Source organism: Macrotis lagotis, chromosome X, assembly GCF_037893015.1.
Source record: "Macrotis lagotis isolate mMagLag1 chromosome X, bilby.v1.9.chrom.fasta, whole genome shotgun sequence".
Lineage (NCBI taxonomy): Eukaryota > Metazoa > Chordata > Mammalia > Peramelemorphia > Peramelidae > Macrotis > Macrotis lagotis.
Genome location: NC_133666.1, coordinates 347225203 through 347239900, shown reverse-complemented (window position 1 = coordinate 347239900; position 14698 = coordinate 347225203). Strand labels below are relative to the sequence as shown.

General features: G+C 32.9%; 1 protein-coding gene across 3 annotated transcripts in view; it reads left to right on the top strand.

The window, feature by feature from the left end:
• CTNND2 (catenin delta 2) overlaps positions 1-14698 on the top strand; it is a 1202081-nt gene that overhangs the window by 675309 nt on the left and 512074 nt on the right. For all 3 annotated transcript variants that reach the window (XM_074205345.1, XM_074205344.1, XM_074205347.1), the window contains one exon: positions 9156-9350. In XM_074205345.1, coding sequence (XP_074061446.1) covers positions 9156-9350 — 195 coding nt within the window. The remainder of the gene's footprint in view (positions 1-9155; positions 9351-14698) is intronic.

Below are 14698 nucleotides of genomic sequence, written 5' to 3'. Positions count from 1 at the left end.
TTATTTTGAGTTTTACAATTTTTCCCCTAATCTTACTTCCCTCCCCCCACCTCCCACAGAAGGCAAAATGCCAGTCTTTACATTGTTTCTAAGTTGTACACCGATCCAAAATGAGTGTGATGAGAGGGAAATCATATCCTTAAGGAAGAAACATAAAATATAAGAGATAGCTAGATATCAGATAGCTAGATATCAATAAGATATCAGGTTTTTTCCTAAATTAAAAGGAATAGTCCTTGAACTTTGTTCAGACTCCATGGTTCTTTATCTGGATACAGATGGTATTCTCCATTTCAGACAGCCCCAAATTGTCCCTGATTGTTGCACTGATGGAATGAGCAAGTCCATCAAGGTTGATCATCACCCCCATGTTGCTGTTAGGAGTAGAGTGTTTTTCTGGTTCTGCTCATCTCTTTCTCAGCATCAGTTCATGCTTCCTTGAATTCCCAGTCCCTCCTGGTTTCTAGTAGAACAATAGTGTGCCATGACATACATATACCATAGTTTGCTAAGCCATTCTCCAATTGAAGGACATTTACTTGATTTCCAATTCTTTGCCATCACAAACAGGGCTGCTATGAATCTTTTTGTACAAGTGATCTTTTTGCCCTTTTTCCTCATATCCTCAGGGTATAGACCCAGTAGTGGTATTGCTGGCTCAAAGGGTATGCACATTTTTGTTGCCCTTTGGGCGTAGTTCTAAATTTCTCTCCAGAATGGATGAGTTCACAGCTCCACCAACAATATAATAGTGTCCCAGATTTCCCACAACCCTTCGAACAATGATCATTATCCTTTCTGGTCATATTGGCCAGTCTGAGACATGTAAGGTGGTACCTCAGAGAAGCTTTAATTTGCATTTCTCTAATAAGTAATGATTTAGAGCAATTTTTTATATGACTATGGATTGCTTTGATCTCCTCATCTGTAAATTGTTTTTACATATCCTTTGACCATTTTTCAATTGGGGAATGGCTTTTTTAAAAAAAATATGACTCAGTTCTCTGTATATTTTAGAAATGAGCCCTTTGTCAGAAACATTAGCTGTAAAGATTGTTTCCCAGTTCACTAAATTTCTTTTGATCGTGGTTACAGTGGTTTTGTTTTTGCTAAAGCTTTTTCATTTAATGTAATCAAAATCATCTAGTTTGTTTTTAGTGATGTTCTCCATCTCTTCCTTAGTCATAAACTGCTTCCCTTTCCATAGATCTGATAGGTAAACTAGTCCTTGGTCTTCTAATTTGCTTATAGTATTGATTTTTATGTCTAAATCCTGTATCCATTTGAATCTTAGCTTGGTGGAAAAACCACTTTCAATGAGAAACATATCCTCCATAAATAAGAAGGATAAATTTAACTACAGTATCTTTTTTGTGTCACTTTACCTTGACCCTTTAATGAGAATATTTCTCTAGTAGGGATGGGTTCATTGTTAAGTAAACTGTCTTTTGAAAAAAATATTTAAAAAAGAGATTATGAAGAGAAAGTGTGTTGGGGGGCGGCTAGGTGGCGTAGTGGATAAATAAAGCACCGGCCCTGGAGTCAGGAGTACCTGGGTTCAAATCTGGTCTCAGACACTTAATAATTACCTAGCTGTGTGGCCTTGGGCAAGCCACTTAACACCGTTTGCCTTGCAAAAACCTAAAAAAAAAAAAACAGAATGTGTGGTGTGATATCCCATAAGAAGACCTGATTTAATATCCTGCCTGCCTCTACTGTTTATCAGTTATATGTGAAATTAGACAAGTCATTTAACATCCTTGGGATAATTTCATCATCTGGAAAATGTACTAGATGATTAGATGGACTAATTGTTCTAGATGACTTTTGGAGTCCCTTCCAACATTAGATCTATGATACTTTTTTTTTATTTTCAAGATCATGTCTCCACCACCCAAAAACCAATTTAAAAAGATTTGTTGGGGCAGCTAGGTGGTACTGTTGATAGAGCATGGGCCCTAGAGTCAGGAGGACCTGAGTTCAAATCCAGCCTTAGACACTTCATAATTTCCTAGTTGTGTGACCTTGGGCAAGTCAACTAATTCCATTGCCTTAAATAAATAAAATTTTAAAAAAAAGATTTGTTGGTTTCAGTATTTTGATTGTATCAATTTTGAGTAAAGAAAATCAGCTTGATAGACTGTCAGAACTGCCTGTTTAAGTCTTGGATCTGACTCAAATTTTGGAAAAGTCATATAAACTTTTGGGGACCCCAGACAACATTCTAAAATTACATGCTGATTATCATGATACTGAAGTGCATCACTGTCTTCATGGAGCTTCCATTCAAGTGGGACAAGCATGAGAATAACTGTGTATAAAATATATTACATAGAGAGAATGCAGACAGTAATCTCAGAAGGGAAGACAATTACAGTTTGCAGGATTGGGAAAGAACTGCAGAGGTTGGAGTTTGATCTGAATTGTGAAGGAAATCAGGGATAAAGAGGAAGAGACAGTGATAGAGAGACAGAGATAGAATAGTGTATTTGTAACAAGTACAATACTTGTGCATGGAATGGAATAAAGTATAAGAAAAGGTAAAAAGGGACAAGTTGTAAAGAGGTCTAAGAGAGTTTGGGGACAATATAAAAATAAGTCACTTTAGGGAAATTATTTTGCCAAATGAGTGGAAGATTAATTGGAAGAGAGAGAGAGAGAGAGAGAGAGAGAGAGAGAGAGAGAGAGAGGAGAGAGAGAGAGAGAGAGAGAGAGGAGGCAAGGAGACCTATTAAATAATTATATTAATATAGATGTAAGTGAACTGAATGGATATAAATATATATATATATATATATATATATGTATATATATTGTCACCTTTTTTTTAGGTTTTTGCAAGGCAAATGGGGTTAAGTGGTTTGCCCAAGGCCACACAGCTAGGTAATTATTAAGTGTTTGAGACCAGATTTGAACCCAGGTACTCCTGACTCCAGGGCAGGTGCTTTATCCACTGTGCCACCTAGCCACCCCTTAGTCATCTATCTTTAATCTTTTCAAAGTAAAATTGTAACTTTTCATTGCATTGGATATGTTGATTTACTGAACATGAGTTTAGGATGACACCAACTGAGGTGGTCAGCTTGAGTGACTAGGAATCTGATGCCCTTCATATAAAACTTAAATCAAGAGTAGAGTTTGGAGGAAAAGATACTGAGGGCTATTTTTAATATATTGAGTATGGGATGCCTAGCAACATACATTTTGAAAAGACTAAAATAACTATCACATAGTGGATTAAATATGTTATTTAACTTCTTCAATATTATTTGCTTTATTTTTTAAATTAGGGTGCTGGATTAGATTTAATCTTTCAGACCTTTTCTATTTCTAATATTAGATGATTCTGTACTCAAAAGACATTATTGCTCTACTGGTGAGAAAACATCTTTATAATGGAGGTATAACAATTCTGTTAATTATATAATTTGTAAATTTTTCTTTTTTACAGAATAATAAAATTGTGAAGTTACAAAGAATAGCCCAATCCACAACAACAACAAAACAATAGACACTAAGTTAGACAGGTTGTTCATCTGTCCTTTGCTTGAAGATCCCCATCAAGGGCAACCCACTTCTCCCAAGTCAACCCATTCTACATTTTGTTATTTCTATTTATTAGGAATTATTTTCTCCTGATATCTTACCTAAATTTTCTTCTTTAAAATTTCTTCACATTGTTTTGATGGAGTCAAACAGGATAAATATCTCTCTCTGACCAGAGAATACTTGAGAGAAAGCTATGATTCCTGAATTCACTTCCTCTAGAAATATGATTGGTCATTGCTTTGAAAAGTTTTCTCAAGTCTCTCAGAGTTATTTTTCTTTACAATGTTGGTATGCTTTTATAAGCTGTTTTGTTCTTTACTCTTCACTATCAGTTCATGTCCTCAAAGATTCTCTGAAATAATTTCCTTTGTCATTTCTTACAATATTATTCATTTTAAGCCCAACAATAAAGTCACATTCCATTTAAATACCATAATTTGTTCAGACATTCCCCAATGAATGAGGAAATGTCACAGCACTTTTTTTTCTTTTACTTTTGCTTTTAAGCCTTCCTTTAGGATCTAGAATCTTTTTTGCTTTTGTCTTTCCTCACAATTGTATCTTCCCTTTTAAGATATCACTTTTAAGGATTTCTCCAATATTCTCTTAATACCTGCTGGAATTGTGTGGGTGGTATGTATGTGCTTATAGTCAGCATATTTTTGTCCATTTCAGATAAGAGGAAAGTCTGTGTTTGTTGTATATTCTTCTCATAGAAGCTAATTATAAATAAAACCCCAGCAAAATTCTAATCCCTTCTTCTGCTTTTCTGTACTATTTTACTTCTCTTTTTGGACCCTCAGTACAGAACTTTCTAATTTTCTCAATACTTTTTGAAGACATTAATGTTCTCTAGGGCCATTTTTTCTTCTTTTCCATTAGAGAGTTAGTACTACATAATCACAGAGCTCCTTATAAATTGTTCAAGTAAATTTAATGTCTAAGTTTCTGTGGAATATTATTTTTATATTTCAAACTTGGTACTGAATTCTGACATTTTCATTTGAAATGCGTGAATGTCTTCTATTCCCTTAAAGATCCAGTTTTTCCCCTGATAGAATTGTGCCTAGTTTGTCAGATTATTTCTGGTTGCCATTCAGAATTTTATATTCCAAGAGTCCCACTCATTTATATAAGAGAAACTAGAAGGTTTTGTGTGATGTTAACTAGAGTTCCTTAGTACTTGAACTGATTAATTTTTTAATACTAAATATTTTTTTGTTTCTCAAAAGACCTTTGGTCTTTGACATATCTGGGATGCTTTCTTGAGGTTGGATGGTTGGTTGGTTCTTGTCCTTCATTATCAAAAAAGAACAAAATGACATAACTATGTTTGACATGAATTACACTGTGTATGACCATAACCGTCCAATGCAAGCTTGGAATGCTCTACCACAGGTTGATCACAAATAGTTCATGTGAACACTGGGGTGGATATGCTAAAGTTACACAAGACACATTTCCTTTGAGAGAATGATCATGGATTCTTCTAACTGTACTTTCCCTCTGGTTTTATATTTTAGTATAATTTCCTTGATGATTTCTCCAAATAAAGGGTCTGGGCTTTTTTAATCATGTTTTTTTTTTAAGGGATTGTTTTTTGCAAGGCAAATGGGGTTAAGTGGCTTGCCCAAGGCCACACAGCTAGGTAATTATTAAGTGTCTGAGACCTGGATTTGAACCCAGGTACTCCTGACTCCAGGGCCGGTGCTTTATCCACTGCGCCACCTAGCTGCCCCTTTAATTATGTTTTTACGGAGACCAATAATCTTTAAATAATTTATTTTTGGTATCTTTTCCAGGTTGCTTGTTTTTGGTATCAGATTTCTTTATATTTCCTTGTTTTCTTTATTCAATTTTTTATTTTATTTTAATATTTCTTATCTTATATAATCAGTGATTTTTGTTTAGTCTATTTTAGTTTTAAGGAATTCATTGTCCATTAAAGTTTACCATATTACTTTCTAGGTCATTCTATTCTTCCATTTCTTTCCTTTGGAGGTTTTTTTTTTTTAATATATGTTACTTCATTTGGAAAAATCCATTCTTTTCCCTTTAAGTGTTCTCTTCTAGCTATTAAAGATTTTTTTAGGACATCTCTATATTTGTAATAATTTTTATGCTGATTGATATTTTCTTTGAATTATTCTTTTTTAACTTTTCTGTCCAAATTAAAGCTTTATACCAGTGTCAGGCTTTGTCTACTCCTATTTGGGGGAAGGAGGTGTTCAAGTTCACCATGTGGGTTGGATTTTCGAGGTCCCTAGATTCCTATACTAATTTTTCACCTCTTAGGGGTTTCTGTGCACACACACACACACACACACACACACACACACACATACAAACACAAACACAAATACACAAAATCTTTGAGGTTCAAGATCCTGGTCTCTGCTCAGGAGAAAATATTTAAAAATATAAAAAAATCTTGGATGTGGATTTTTCTAAGTGGTCCATCACTGTTCTAGTCACCAGGTCCCTGTTACTTTGTGCCTATTCTGGAATATTTTAGGCGAGTCATCAGCTCTTGCTACCATATGCAGGTGATCCAAGTCCCTTGCCTATATTGCTGGTAGGCTAGCAGCTTATATCCCTCTGTTGGTGCTGGCTTTTACCCTACTTTTCAATTGCCCTGACCTGCTGGATGATCTCTTGTGTAGTTCTGCTGTAGAAAAATTTACTCATTGTAGTTTCTTATTGGATTTCTTGATTGTTACTTTTATCTGTTTGGAACTACAGTATTTTGCTGGAATGAGTAAGTAGAGATGTTTTTCAGGCAGTCATTTTTGACAGAAGTCCCCAACCATATTATGTATAAAAAACTTCATTTACTATAGTATACTATCATGCTTCAGTTGGATAACACAATCAGACATTCAGGTAATAGCATGATCTATAATGACAACTCTCAACTTTTCAAATAATAAAAAATTTCCAATAGAATAATTTGGGTTTTCAGACTTTTTCTAATTATGATTCCTAACGATACAATTTTCATTAAATAAAGATTAACTATTATATAAATATGTAACTATATGTTGAAAATGGACTGTGATCAATGAATGCATTAGTTAAAGAAAGTTCCAGCAGTGGGTAGGTGGCGCAGTGAATAGAGCACCGGCCTTGGAGTCAGGAGTACCTGGGTTCAAATCTGACCTTAGACACTTAATAATTACCTAGCCGTGTGACCTTGGGCAAGCCACTTAACCCCATTGCCTTGAAAATTCTAAAAAAAAAAGTTCTTTTTCAAGAAAAAATAGTTTACATGAATCATCAAACATTTCAGTCATGCAGAGATCTTTTCTATTGTATAATCAAGGGAAATCGTGTGAGAATTTTTCTTGCAAATGTTTAACCGAACATTAAAGACATATTTTTGAATGGATTATTTTCATTCCTTTTAGTGTTAGCTAAGATAGGATAGATAAATCTTTTTTTTTTTAGGTATTTTGCAAGGCAAACGGGGTTAAGTGGCTTGCCCAAGGCCACACGGCTAGGTAATTATTAAGTGTCTGAGACCGGAATTGAACCCAGGTACTCCTGACTCCAAGGCCGGTGTTTTATCCACTACGCCACCTAGCTGCCCCAATAAATCTTTAAAGGACCATTTTTGCCCCCCCCCCACACCCACACACATGAAAAAAAACTCGATATAGTCTTCTCTCACTCCTTTATTCATATAAACATATACAGAAAATTCAAACTTAATCGTCAACAATCACTAAATAAACAATTCAAATAATGCTATTTTTATTATGTTACATAAGTGATTTTTTTACTACACATATGTATATATGTATAAACATATATATATATAATATAGTAATATCTTTTTCCTTTAAGTACTGGAACAGTGAAAGGAAAAATATGCAAAGAATTATTTAAATCAGCAATAATTTTTTCCTATCATGTTAAGTGATATCTTGAGAAATTGTCTATGGCACTATTATGTTAAATTCATGTAATTACCAACTAATGGTTCTGAAGACTTACTTTCTGAGGCAGCTGGATATTGTATATATAACAGATAAGTGATTGAACAAGTCAATTTTAACACAGACCCTGCTTTAAAAGATCCATGTTCTGTTGCAACTCCTTTGGTAGTTTTTGTTTTTGGTAAAATTTCTGAACAAAAGAAACAATAATGACATAAATGCTTTAATTTGTCTCAGAGAACACCTTTTTTGGTGTGTTTAATAAATTCCTGTTTTCAACAGCTGGATAATCATGTTGCTTTCTCATATACTTACAAATGAAGTCATCTTTGCAATTCTTGACAACATGGTCATAAGCATCAGAGTTACCATGAATTGGCAGCAATGACTTTACTCAAGGCAAATCAGGACTCACATCTGTGCCTAAAAGAACATAAAAATGAAAACAAGTAAACAAACTTGTGAAGAAGCTAACATTCAGCTTGATCTTGGCACTTGATAAACCAGGTGCAATGAACCTAATTATGCAAAACAATTATTTTTAGATATATAATTCAGTTGAGGATAATCTAAATGGGAATCTATTGAATTACTAACAAAGAGAATGGGTAAATAAATTTCCTGTTCTGTCATTTATTTGTCCTTTCCCCACATAGTCAACAACTTTTAGGGATGAATTTTGAATTTTTGGAATAATTTTTGAATTGATCAATTCTAATGACTAGGGGAAGCTCTTAAAAGCACATAATCTGTTGACTTATAATTTATGTCAGTTTTCTTAATTGTTGTTTCTTAATTGTTCATTGATCTCCATTGTTATTTTGTAATTTTAAGGCATTTGTATTACCCATGTTTTATACATTCCAGATCATAATATCAGGATAATTAGTATTGTGAAAGAAAGTGATGAAAATAATAAAATTTAATGACTAGTGATTTGCAAACTTTACTTCATAATTCCTGGATTAGTGAGTTATGTTCATTATATTCTTTTTTTTTCAGAAAAGAGTATTAGTACTCTCATTTCAAAGTGGCAGCAAAAGAAAATTATCTTATTTTTCACCTTTTCTGGAACTTTTAAATATTTCCTACTTGAATATCTGTTTAGTTTATTTATCCCCTAGGAATTTAGACTATAGAAAGCCCTAGCATTGTAGTTCATTCACAGTCCAAGGGAAAAATGCTTAAGGCAAAATGCCACATGCATCATCAGGAGAAGCATTAAGATGATTTGCTTCGTCATTAATGCATTTATATATCACCTGAAGTGATTTTTTCATGGTAAATTTTGTGTTCAAAACACTCCGGCCAATTAGAAATGTGTTTTTAACCTTTCATTTTGTCATCCTTATTAATTCCTTTAGTGAGGATTCCAACTACATTAGTGAGATTGTGAAAAAGTGGTTTTATTGACTTTGCACAAATAACGATCTATCTCTTGGAATTTTATCTTCTTTATGGGAAAATCAAGAGTAAGGCAGCTGGGGGATGTCGATAAGCTGATTAGCTCGACTCATTGCTGCTATTTCATGTTATTTTCTGCACATTTCAATGGTTTTATTCTTTAAAAAAATAAAACCCCAAATTCATGCTCAAATATATCTTTGATGAAACCAGTCTTATTTCTGTGGTGCTCTCTTCCTAATTTTTCTGTTTTGTTATTTACAGCTGGGTCTCGGGCATCTTATAGCAGCCAACACAGCCACCTTGGCTCTGAATTGAGGTCACTACAGTCTCCAGAACATCACATAGATCCCATTTATGAAGACAGAGTCTATCAGAAACCCCCTATGCGGAGTCTCAGCCAGAGCCAGGGGGACCCTTTGCAGTCAGCCCACACAGCCACCTATCGAACTAGCACAGGTATGTACTCACTTTAAAGTTGACTCTTTCAAATTGGATTCTTTTTGGTTTTTTGTTTATTTTCATGTTAGGAGCCTAAATTATTTTTATGCAGCTGGCAAAAAAACCAAAACAAAGCAAGGAAAGTTCTCTATGTGGGTATTTCATAGTTTACCATTATTCAACTATACAGTGGTAACAAGAGAGCCATAATAGACCAAAGAATAGTTCCTTCGGGCACAAGTGAGCAATTATACATCTAACTGTGAGGTCAGTAGCAGTATATTTTAATATTTGATAGTATTTTGATATTAAATTAACTTAAAGTAGGTAATATTGACCTTTTTATTCTTATTAATTATTTATTAGGTGTATCTGTTCCTACAGAGAAAATTTTAAATGCAATGTGCTATTAAGCATATGACTTTTAAATTTTTACAAGTTATTCTTCCATTTTTGGAAGAAGAAAGATATTTATTTATACATATACTTTGTTTATAGTACATTTCAAAGTTGTAGACCCATATTTAACATAATAAATTCATATAGCTAAAAGAAAGAACTTTATTTGCATTATATTAATAAATATGCACTCATTCAGATCAGATGATGCACATTAAAATGAGTGCCCTATTCAATAATATACATTGACTAATTTGGTTTTCTTCTTAGGTTCAAATGTGTAGTGAGGAGAGGTATAAGGAGCAGAATTATTAAACTAAAATATAACATAAATACATGTTATTTGACATGTATTTTCTAATGTTTATCAAATATTGATTGTATGTTTAATGTTTTATTTATTTTTCAAAAATTATCTAATGTGGTATATTGATATGGAAAGGTCTTTAAAACCTGGGATATTTAATTTTATTTTAAAAAATGTACCCTTTCTTTGGAAAGCATCTATTTTTTTATGTTGTATTTCACAAATGTTATGTAAAAATATCTTCTTTGCATATTTGTGCTGGTTAATGGCAGTGAGAAATTTCTAGGATCATGTCATTACCAATTGTCAAGGTTCTTCCCTAGTCTTCCCCTGCCAATTTGGAATAACTGAATTCAGGAAACTTGCAGATTTCCATGACTTGTCTACTTTTAGTATAATTTATCTAGCAACTGAACTCAGAAACCCCAAAGAGTACATAGACACACACACACACACACACACACACACACACACACATACACACAAACAGACAAATACACACCCTCCTTTTCCCAACTGTATTTCTAATCCAATCTGGATATCTACTCTCCTCTTTTGCCAAATGGAGTCGTGATCTATATAGAAATAGCATTGGATTCATAACTTTAGTGCTTTTTCAATATCTATCATTATTCTTTTATTAATACGGTTTTGCTTTTCCAGTGGTTTTCTAGACCTCTCAAAAACATTACTGAAACAGAGTAATCCAAGCAAGGTCCCTTGCTTTTTCCTCTGGAATCTGGAATTAGGGAACAAGAGTGTCTAACTAGAGTCAATCAGCCTTCAGCCAAACCAGTTACCAAAAAACAAGTGTTTTTAAAACACCATTTCCCTTGCTTTGTTTTAGGCTTTGTGAGAAATTCAAAGGAAGGAGTAGGCACCATTACTAAATTTATTTGGAAAAATGTGTACATACCTAGAAAATGAGAAAATATGTTTTGGAACTTTGAAACTGCTTGATAAGCAACTATGAAATAATATGTTATGCAATTTACTTGCAATGCTTGGGCTTTTAAAAGAATTTCACAGTGCCTTCCCAAGCTGGGCATGAAAATAACATAGAATTTCAGTTGGCTGAGAGGAGGACCCTTTTCTCATTCCCCATAAGTACCAGGGAAGAATAAGACTGACATTAGTGAAAAGACAAGGCAAGTGGGTGAGGGTATAGGGAAGGAAACAAACAGACTGGTAAGAAGAATGACTTTAATAAAATAAGCTATTCAGAGACTCATCCTTAAGAGAACAGAAAAGTAATGAATTAATTTAATTGATAAAAGTGGTTTTACTTGAGGGATGTTTTGAAGATTAAAATGAAAAATTGAGAACTCAACTGGTAGGCTTACAAAAATAAATCTGGTATACAAAAAGTCTCCATGCTATTCATACATATTTTCAAATCTCATGATCACTTTTGCTAAATACTAAATTTTAATCACTGCAAAATTTTACAGTTGTTAAGGGAAAATTAAAAGTACCATCTTCCACAAAAGATTATTTATTATATGTTTTTTTATAGTCAAGTAAAGCACTGGTAATTTGCTACTTGACTCCTGCATATAAAATATTATGCAAAGTAGCAATGGAGAATACAAAGATGTCAAAGTAGTGTCCAGTGTCACTATCCTAAGAATGATTTTAACTGAACCTGACTCAGAGTAGATGTATAAGAAACAAAAACAAACAATCCAAAACCTGAGAGCTATGAAGTAAAATAGCGAAGTGCCAAATGAGGACAGGCATTTTGCTTTGGAAATTCAGTAGGATATTTCACAGTGCTCACCTTGAATCCCAATGCCTAGAAGTCACGTGTTCTACATTGTACCTCTCTCCCATGATTCTCCTTCTGGATCCACAGTTTTGGTGTCCCACAATTGTCAGAAGGGTCCTTGTACCCAATCATTTAGTTGGATTAGATTTTGCAAAGGAATACTGACTTAGAAAGAAAAACAAAAGGAAATATGCAAACATCCCTACAAGTGGATATATAATCCTCTCCATGAATCAACTCAGTCTTTGGGGAATGGAAAGGGAAGAAGTTTCCTATTTAACTGGTTTCTTTCATAAAACATTCTCAAGTTCCAAGTCTTCCCCCCACCCCCACCCCCACCCCCACCCTTGGCCCCAACCTTGGACTTGAGTCTCAGACATTCCCAGGCCTAAGTGACTGCATGATGAATCTTGAATCTTGGCTAGAAGGTGACATGATTTGATTCCAGGTCCAGTGGAGATTCCACCACCTGACCCAGAGCTCAAAAGAAAAATGAAACAGACCAAAGAGAATGCCCAAGTCCTTTTCTTGAGGCCACAAGTCCTAAAATTTTCCCTCAGCCCTCAATTCTTGGCATCAATGTTGTGAGTAAACTTAGATATGCACAAAAGACATCATGGGAAAGAAAATATCTTCAAAATTTTAAACAAGGCTTTATTTACATTAGATTAATAGAAATAGACTATATTTCTTTTCAAAATATATCTGATGTCCACAATCAAAATATTGTGTGGCTTTCATTTAAAAATAGTAATTCTTGTATAGCTAATGAGTAAACATAAGAATTCACCTTCATTCATTGAAAATTCTCCATTAAAAAGGATTTCTGGGCCCTTGAATAAATAGATTTGGAGTTAAGAGATTTAGGCATTTATATTGGCTGTGCTATTTATGATTCTTATAACATAGAAACTTTGCAAGTCACTTAAACTTGCTGAGTCTTTAAATTTTATGAGCCTATAAATTATTAGCTCAAATAAATATTTTTACCAAAAAATGAAGCACATATCTTGATAATTTTTCTATTTAGGTATTGGATAGTCCAAAGTGCAATTCACATGTAACAAGTACTAGACATTATTCCTTAATAATTGACTCACATAATCATGTGTTTTGTTTCATACAATTAAATGCCATGCTGTTACAGCATCTGTAGTTTAATAGGAATTACTTACATAAGTGATATTGTAACATATAGTACATAAAGTTAATGACAAACAGAAAAGGAAAGTCATACTTCTCAACAGAAGCTAGATAGACTAAAGTGCTTATATAAAGAATACTTCTAGAACTCAATAACTTTAGGCAATTAATCTTCTGGTAATGAAATGAATAGAATTGAATAAGTTCTAAGTTATTGTTATTTCTAGAGCTGTTAATAATTGCTGACCAAGATACTCAGGTTGTTTATATTAGGGTGAAATGGGACAAATCTTCTTAACATGAACAAATTCCATAAACTAAATCATGACAATGACTAATCACCTCATAAAAATTCTGCATTTTCCTCATAATTTACAGATTGATTTCAAACTTTTCTCAAGAGCTATTTGAAAAGCAAATGAAGACTTTCTAACATTTGCACAAAGTAGAACAAATGAAAGAAACTAGCAAAAATTTCTTTGTTATTGTAAATACAAATATAAATATATATAAAGCCAAAAGACACATCATCTGAAGAACTTACTATTTGGTATAAAAAGATACTTTTTAAATTGAAATTTTCAAAGTTATATGGATTGTATTAGTGTCAATACTAGTTCCATATATATGTAAATATGAGTTAGTTGCATTTGGACATCATTACAATTCTGAATTCTATTTGTTCAGCTCCTCAATTTCTTTTAAACCTGACTAGTAGCTTTTACAAATTAGGACCATTCCCTTATAGATGAAAGACATATCCTAAATCTCTTCTTTCTGAAATAATAAATAGAAAAATATATATGCTTATATGTGATCCTTTTGGTATTTACAAACATGTAATATTTTGTAATATTAAATTGAATGTTTTAATTTAGCATAACTTCCATGAAGAACTCAGTCTGAATATCAATAATACTTAGAAATCCTAATAAGAATAGTATTTATTTCTGAATATTTCTGCATATAATGCTACCAAGTTTACCATTAAATAATATTTAACTTACACATGGGGAAATTAAAATAAGTATTTCCCTGAAAATGTATGAAAATTTCAGATATAAAAGTTAGGCTAATTATTTGCCAATCATAAAGCAACCTAGTAGTAATCTGAGATTTTATCTGGGTCAAAGAATGGAATGAGTGCTGTAACTGACCAGATAGTTTTAATATTTGGTTTTACAATTAAAAAAACAAAAGTAAAATCAAATTAAAATTTGATTCATTAAAAATTTTGGCTTTATAAGTCAATTCTTCTTCATCTTTACTTGATATTTTAGATATTTATTAGTCAAATGAGTTTTTGTTTGTTTTATGCAAATAATTTCTATAGAATGATTGAATCCAAAACAATTTATATTATGGTGAGACCATTTCACTGCTTCCCCATGGTCCTTATTAGTTTTTGTTGCCTGTGTCCAGCAGAATACTAATTAACACTAGACACAGATTTAACCTAAAATGTGATCATAAACTGTATTCTCCCAATTCTTTTATATAACTCAGCAGTCTATTAATATTTCAAAGATCTTTAGTAATACATAAAAATGGTTTAAATATAGGGAAATGCAATACGATATACCTGGTTAACCAAAAGTATGCTGTAATGGATGCAGCCACACAACAGAGAACTTATTAAAATAGAAGTTTCATTGCAAATGGATAAATTCCTTTCTGAGTTTGGGGGAAATTAACATATCAACATAAAAGGAAACCTAATGAAAACAATCAGTTTATATTTGTGTTGGG